Source organism: Sinocyclocheilus grahami, unplaced genomic scaffold (genome assembly GCF_001515645.1).
Source record: "Sinocyclocheilus grahami isolate Dianchi unplaced genomic scaffold, SAMN03320097.WGS_v1.1 scaffold288.1, whole genome shotgun sequence".
In the NCBI taxonomy this organism is placed as follows: Eukaryota; Metazoa; Chordata; class Actinopteri; order Cypriniformes; family Cyprinidae; genus Sinocyclocheilus; species Sinocyclocheilus grahami.
The window spans coordinates 2,020,133-2,028,930 of record NW_015505467.1 but is presented as its reverse complement, the minus strand read 5'-3'; the positions used below and the strand labels follow the sequence as shown (position 1 = coordinate 2,028,930).

The following is an 8,798-nucleotide window of genomic DNA, read 5'->3' as shown; positions in this document are numbered from 1 at the left end:
TTATTATTATTGTTGTTGTAAAATAAATTCCACAATTCCCTTTATAACCCCTTTACACAATACAAAAATCCTACTAAGAACAGTTGCTTCTTCAACAGGAAAACCACATACAACTAATGCAACTAGTGTATCTGTACTCGCCACCTTTCAGTTATATGCAACTCATAGCAACAATCTTGATAAAGCATAAAGTATATCAGCAATATTACATGCTTATAAAATCACTATATATATAGTGCACAACAGCAAGAGTTTCTAAAGAACAGATACATCATATAATCAGTTATTGGAGAGAAAAATCAGGTTACACTTTTTGGATTTTAAAGTCCAATTCTCACTATTAACTAACTATTAACTACAACTCTTGCCTCAAGAAACTCCTATTTTATATTTTTATTTTGCTTATTAACAGTTAGTAAGGTAGTTGTTAAGTTTGTATGGGGTAGGATTAAGAGATGTTTTTATACTAGTACGTCTTATTCTGTAATTATACACGAAATATTGCACTAATAAAAACTCAATATGCTAGTGTTATCCATGCTAATAAGCAACTAGTTAATAGTGAGAATTGGTCACTAAACTAAAGTGTTATCCAAAAAAAAACTTGATTTACTTTCTTACCCAGAACAGTAAGTTTGGTCCCACTGCCAAAGTATGCAGGTCTGTTGTTCACACTGTTCAACAGCTACAGTAAAACTCTTCCTATCACTTTAACCTGATTACATTCTATAATGCATGAATATGACACTCAAAATACTAATTTTATACAATGCTATAGACCATTGACATTTGAGTGTCATATTCATGCATATTAATCAGTACCACAATGAATTTAGTAAAAAAAAATCAGAAAAACAACAAGCTTACATATCACCATATTAAATATCATGAACAATTTTAGTCATAGTAAGGCAAGAGCTTGTCTTAAGGCAGACTATTTTCTAAACCAGTAATTCTGGTACTTCAGAACCAGACCTCAAAACTCAGCACTGTTTTTAGCACTCAATGTTCTCAGAACAGTGACAATGTTTTACTTGTATGCCAGTATCTCTGAAATTAAGTATAGTTGTATGTGTTAAGTGAATCATGTCAAAACTAAAAGAAAAAAAAGGACTTTGTCACATTTTTACACACACATTCTTGGAACTTACAAACTGATAAAATACCAAAAACACAAGCAAGCAAATATTCTTACCTAAAACTGTAAGTTTGGTGCCATTGCCAAAGTATGCAGGATTGCCATAGTTCACACTGATTCTGAGCTACAGTTAAAACCTCAACTATAGTGGAGATCATGTGAACATTATCCTACTATATTTAACTCTATTCCTAAAGACAATTTATTTACTCCAGTTAATTGACACCTTTATTTTAAATATACTATTTATACTATGCAATATCAAAATCATTAGAGTTTTTTTTAAAGAGCAGCATGCTCCATTTACTCACCTAGAACTGTAAGTTTAGTGCCACTGCCAAAGTATGCTGGGTTGGCATTGTTCACACTGATTTTAAGCTACAGTTAAAACCCTGAGCTATAATCCAGATGCATGTAAATGTAGCCACTTATTAAACTATTTATTTATTTTTTTGCAAAAGATGGATTAGCTAGTCCAAGTTTTTCAATTCACCATAATTTTAGATAATCTAATAAAATTCTTTAAAATTATTAAATATCAGATTACTCAATTTACTCACCTAGAACTGTAAGTTTAGTGCCATTGCCAAAGTATGCAGGGCTGCGATTGTTCACAATGATTCTAAGCTACAATTAAAACCTCAGCTATACTGGAGATCATGTGAACATTGCCACTTATCCCACTTTATCAAACTTAATTTGTAAGACTGCACATATTTTCAGTTTTTCTGATTCATGAGAACTCCAAAATTGCAGATATCCTTTTAAAATATTAGGTTATGAATATCAAACATAATGTTTAAATGACTCACCTAGAACTGTTAGTTTGGTGCCATTGCCAAAGTGTGCAGGACTAAGATTGTTCACACTGATTCTAAGCTACAGTTAAAACCTCAAGTATACTGCAGAGCATGTGAACACTGCCAAGTATCCAAGTTACATTTTCAAAGACTAGACCTATTCCACAATCTTAGATAACATATTTAAGCTTTATAATTCACACACAATAGGCCTATTCAAATGACTCACCTAGAACTGTAAGTTTAGTGCCATTGCCAAAGTATGCAGGATACCCAGAGTTCACACTGATTCTAAGCTACAGTTAAAACCTCAAGTATACTGCAGAGCATGTGAACACTGCCACGTTTCCCAGTATATCTATTTCTTAAAGACTAGACCTACTCCACAATCTTAGATAACATATAAAAAATAACAAGCTTTACAATTCACACATAATATTCAAATGACTCACCTAGAACTGTAAGTTTAGTGCCATTGCCAAAGTATGCAGGATTGCCAGAGGTCACACTGATTCTAAGCTACAGTTAAAACCTCAGCTGCAGCTGGATTCATATAAACAGTTTACCTTATCCCACTACATCTAACCAAATTTTTTAAGACATAATAACATTCTCAAGAACTGTCAGTGCATCCAATACCAATACATACATTTTTGATATGATATAGCAATTTGACTTTTGTCAATGACCTCCAATGTTATCAATATCAATCAATTAAATAGTATAGAGAAGTGTTTTTGTTTTTTGTTTCTTACCTAGTACAGTTAACCTTGTTCCATTGCCGAAATAAGCCTGGCCAGCACCAGTGTCACAGCACACATGTGCACTAACAAATTTACCCAAGACACCAATTGCTTAAGCCCTAGCATAGTTTTTTACTCGAATACCCTGTGAATATCAACTATCTACTACAGAACAATAGTTTTAGCACAATGAGTAGTGATTTAGTGATTTATATAACAGAGAGATATTTAAAAAAAGCAATATAATTTTGATAAAAATAACCTTCTTTTAGACCTGAACATCAGATAAGCATGGTGTGTTCCTAAATATGCTAGTAAGTTCAGAAATATGATTCAAATTACTCACCTAGGACTGTAAGTTTAGTACCGTTACCAAAGTGTGCTCCACTAGCCATGTTCACACTGATTCTATGCAACAGTTAATACCTCAAATAGTCAACATCATAGATGATTTTATTTACTGTACCTCAATACGTCTAACTTCATTTTAAAGAATGCTTATCTGAAGATTACTGAGAAGTATTCCAGTTTCGATTAAAGTCAATTTAATATTATTTTAGATATCATAGAGCAACATTCTATTTTTTCATAATTTGTCAAGTGCATTGCGCCTTGTCTAGCATAAAGATGTAATTGGCAATCAATAAAATAGCATGCACATTTCTGAATATTCTTACCCAGAACAGTGAGCTTCGTTCCATTGCCGAAATAAGCTGGATAACCACCAGTGTCACAGCACACATCTGCACTACCAAATTCACTCAGGGTGCCAAATTCAAGTCCCTTTTTTTTAGCTTAAATGGCCCATGAATGCTGCTCGACTACATCCAACTAATTTACCGAGATTACTTATGGCAAGTCTGCTCATTTCAGTCATTTCATAATGCAACACTCAAACATCATAACTTAGAAGATTCATTGTATATTAAAGTCAATAATTAACAGAACATCGCATAGCTACATTTCTGTATATCGAAGGTTTTGCATATAACACGGAATACTGAAATTACTCACCTAGAACTGTAAGTTTAGTGCCATTGCCAAAGTATGCAGGACTTGCAGTGTTCACATTGATACTAAGCTACAGTTAAAACCTCAGCTACAGTCGAGATCATATAGACTTTGCCACTCATCATCTAACATAATTAGATTTTTCTTACCTAGTACAGTTAACTTTGTTCCATTGCCGAAATAAGCCTGACCAAGACCAGTGTCACAGCATACATGTGCACTAACTAATTTACCCAAGACACCAAATGCTAAAGCTCTAGCACAGGTTTTTACTCGAATGTTCTGTGAATATCTACTATAGAACGATTATTTTAGTACAATGATTTACAATATAGTGACACATCAGAGAGATATACAAAAAAAAACAAAATCATTTTGAAAAATAATCTCCTTTTAGACCTGAACATCAGATGAGCAGAATGTGTTCCTAAATATCCTAGCAAGTTCAGAAATATTATGCAAATTACTTACCTAGGACAGTAAGCTTAGTTCCATTACCAAAGTATGCTTCACTACCCATGGTCACACTGATTCTATGCAACAGTTAATACCTCAAATAGTCAAAATTATAAAGGATTCTACTTACCTCAATATGTCTAGCTTTTTAACACATTTTAAAGAAAGATTGTCTCAATATTACCGTGTTCCTAAATATCCTAGTAAGTTCAGAAATATTATGCAAATTACTTACCTAGGACAGTAAGCTTAGTTCCATTACCAAAGTATGCTTCACTACCCATGGTCACACTGATTCTATGCAACAGTTAATACCTCAAATAGTCAAAATTATAAAGGATTCTACTTACCTCAATACGTCTAGCTTTTTAACACATTTTAAAGAAAGATTGTCTCAATATTACTGAGAAGTGTTCCAATTCAGATAATTTCAATGTCATTGAATTTTAGATTTCACACAGCAACGTTTACAGTAAATTGTTACTAACCTCCATTTGACATAATTCAGCGCATTGTGCTGTACTGTCTAGCATAGGCATGTCTATGGCAATTAATGAAATAGCATGAACATTTTTTAATATACTTACCTAGAACAGTGAGCTTTGTTCCATTGCCGAAGTAAGCTGGATAATTACCAGAGCACAGCATACATGGGCACTGACAAATTCACTGAGGATGCCAAATCCAAGGCATTTTTTTAATTCAAATGCCCCATGAATGCTGCTTAATTATATTGAGCTAATTTACTTAGATAACTCATTCCTAGTTTGCTTATTTGCGTCATTTCATAAATACAAAACACGAGCAGCATAATTTAGGTTGCATATTAAAATCGATAAACAACTGAACATCACATTGCTACATTTCTGCAATATTCTGATTTACATATCACACAAAATACTCAAATCACTCACCTAGAACTGTAAGTTTAGTGCCATTGCCAAAGTATGCAACACTGCCAGTGTTCACACTGATACTAAGCTACAGTTAAAACCTCAGCTATAGTCAAGATCATGTAGACTTTCCCACTCATATTATCTGACATATTTTTTTTAAATGATTTTTCTTACCTAGTACAGTTAACTTTGTTCCATTGCCAAAGTAAGCCTGAGAAGCACCAGAGTCACAGTGCACATGTGTACTAACAAATTTACTCAAGACAGCAAATGCTAAAGCCTATGTCATGCACATGGAATATTATTTTGAAAACTCTAAATAGTGTACTTAACAAATAACATTTCCTTAGGTCTAAACATCAATATACTCAATTTACTCACCTAGAACTGTAAGTTTAGTGCCAATGCCAAAGTATGCAGGGTTGTACTGATCACACTGATTCTATGCTACAGATGAAACCTCCTCAAGATATTTCCTACATATTTATCTGTTTTTGTTTTTAGTAACTTGGAACACAACACAATGGCAATTGACAATCAATTGCCTAAGCATGCTGTCTAACTCTAATAAGTGTTAAGAATAAGAAAACATCCTATCTTAGTTGAACTACTAAGCATACATTACAAAATAATAGTATTTTTTTGTACATTTTTGTAAAGGTCAGTTTAGTAATATAAATTTTGTTTTATGTCTTACCAAGAACTGTTAACTTTGTTCCATTGCCGAAGAAAGCTTGACCTCCGCCAGAGTCACAGCATACATATGCACTAATAAAATTACTCCAACTTTATGGACTTAAGTCTTGCAGTTTGTCTAAACATTAAGACTTCAGAAATGCTTAGCCATTTTATCTATGCTGAGGAAGATGTTTTCTAAATCACAGTGTCAAATGATATCCCTGAACTTAGACATTTTTCTTAGTTTTCTTGCTATGATGCAGAAGACTATGCAAAATAAAGTCAAAATGTGTCTTACCTAGTACTGTGAGTTTGGTGCCATTACCAAAGTATGCAGGGTCGTAGTTGTTCACACTGATTCTACGCTACTGATAAAACTTCCTCTACTCTTAATACCATCTACATGCCATCACTAATTCCACAATACAAAAATTACTTTTCAAATTACATTTTTGCATCAAATCAAATTCAGTTTTGCGTCAGAAATAACCATCAGAATGCATGTAAATAGCAATTTTGACTAGAAGCCTCATATTTAATTAAGCATTGCCATTTAAACAATATGAAATGTGTTTCTTACCAAGTACAGTCAATTTTGTTCCTTCGCCAAAATGAGCCTGAGCAGTAGTTGACACAGCACACATAAGCACTAATAAAATGTCTAGGATATCTGCCAGGTCTGGACACTGATCAGTGGCCTGTTACAGACTTATTTCCAAAAGAATTATCCACAAAGTCAGCACCTAATAATATTTATTCAGCACATTCTGTCAAAAAATGTCTCACCTGTGACTGTAAGTTTAGTCCCACTGCCAAAGTATGCAGAACTGTACTGATTACACTGATGTGAAACGACTGTAAAAAACTAAAGATTTCATACTAACTGCATCTAAACCACACTGGCTATAATAATGTTAACATTCTGAATAAAAAAATGATACAAACACACTGGCTAACAATATTTTGCAAATCTTGGGTGGTGTAGAACGTCACAAACAAGCCAAGAGCTGAATTTGAGCAAAACAGCAGTCACTAGACATAATAAAGATATTACTTTGCCAACCATTGTTGATGCTTTTGCGTCATTCCACTTAATATTTATACAAGATTTATAATCAGAAGCATTGTTTTTCTTACCTAAAACAGTAAGTTTGGTACCGTCTCCAAAATACGCTGGCGTGTTTGAGCACAGAGTATCAAGACAGTATCACAAACTTAGGTCTCACACAACCTTACTCAACTATATTATGTAATTCCCATTGGTAATTGTATGTAGCAAACACATTCCTTGCATTTAATTCGTCTTTTACACTTACAAAATTGTTGTACTTACCTAGAACAGTCAATCTTGTCCCCTCACCAAAGATAGCCTGGCTGGTTCCAAAGCACATCATGCAGGCTCACTGATAAAATTACTTGAACTTCATAACCCTTACAGTTAACTAAATCTACACTACATTTAGTTCTGTGATACATTTGCATTCTCTGTTGTCTCAAATGACACATTTTATGTTTTCAATCATGTTGCTTGAAATGATCAACTTATAAAACAGTTACACAGTATATTCATCAAGGTTTCCAACTGAAGCAGAAGTAGTACTTACCAAGAACTGTTAATTTGGTGCCGTTACCGAAATAGGCTTGATAATTGGCACAGCATACGACTGTCATGTCAAAAAGGGTCTCAAATCGAATATTGAAATTGCACTGTATTTTTCCACAATACTTCAGCATAGTTTATCCTTAATGGACAACCATCAGCCACTTGAGCTCAACTAATGTTTTTTTTTTATTGTCTAATATTCCCATGTAGGCCTACATATTAGTGTCGTTAAAAGTGTTTCTTACCTAGAACTGTTAATTTTGTTCCATTTCCAAAGTGTGCTTGATAAGCATTGTCACAGTGAGATGGTATGCGCAAATGTACGACACAAGCTATGGTACAAATTATTTGAAACATTTGGGTCTGATTTGGAGGCCCCTTCCTTACAGCTGTCATAGTTTAGTTAAAATAGAATATCAAAGATATGAGCTTTAAAGAAAACTATAAACTTAAAAATACATATACCTAAATTAAAGTAAACTTACCTAAAACTGTCAGTTTTGTTCCATTTCCGAAGTATGCTTGCAAACCAGAGGCACATTGTTTCAGAGTACTCCGAAATTTGCATTAGAATTCCTTTTTTTCCATGATTATATAAAAGTCTGTTAATTCCATAATAGTTGTCTCCCAGGAGGCTGTTCAATGTAAAACCATGACAATCCAAAATATGCATTGATTGAAAGGAAAATTATCAAATTCTCCAGTCAGGTCCAACCTTAAGTATCCACACATGTATTTACCACTGATAAAATGTGTTTAAATATATAAAAAATGCGAGAATTGCTCAAAACATTAGTGATCTTCCTCTCCTAGATATCTACTATATGTAATGTTGAAATCCATAGCAGTGTTTGCAGTGTTTGTACTATTTGTCTCTGTCTAATTGACTGTATATGGAGGGAGGTTTTTGTACAGCGGCTCTATGGGATTGTATCACCGTGGCCCCCTGTCCCCACGGTGCTAAAACATTATACAAAAACAAAAAATGATCCTTCTCTCTTTCCCCCCACTCTCCCCCCAACCCCCATTTTATCTTTATTTTTCATCATTCTCTTGCACATGTTGTTTTTTATGTCTATCTGTATACAGTCTATGTTGCTATTTCTGTGATTACTGAGAATTTGGGCAGGTGCAGATGCATCCACCTAAAAATGTCTCTATGACAGTTTGCCGACCCCTCCCACATCCTCATCAAACAATCATCAGAGTATAGAGAGATGACAAGAACTGTATCTGTTCAATGTTTAAGCAACAGACATTCACAAAAATCTTCCAAAAAAAATGTATTAGCACAATAATTCTGAATGATTTGTTTATTCTTTTTTCCCCATGAAACAGTTATGAAAAAGATTTATGATAAATAAAACAATGTTTAATTAATGTCAAAAACACCTCTAATTAATCTAATCACTGTAAAAAAAAATATATAATAAAAATCTGTGACATTTACGGTAAAATACCGGCAGCTGTGGT

At 33.6% G+C, this 8,798-nt stretch overlaps 1 protein-coding gene across 1 annotated transcript in view; it reads right to left on the bottom strand.

Annotated features, from left to right (window-relative positions):
• LOC107600656 (uncharacterized) overlaps positions 1 to 8,798 on the bottom strand; it is a 31,530-nt gene that overhangs the window by 4,566 nt on the left and 18,166 nt on the right. Inside the window, exon 4 of the mRNA XM_016292602.1 lies at positions 2,391 to 2,440. Coding sequence (XP_016148088.1) covers positions 2,391 to 2,440 — 50 coding nt within the window. The remainder of the gene's footprint in view (positions 1 to 2,390; positions 2,441 to 8,798) is intronic.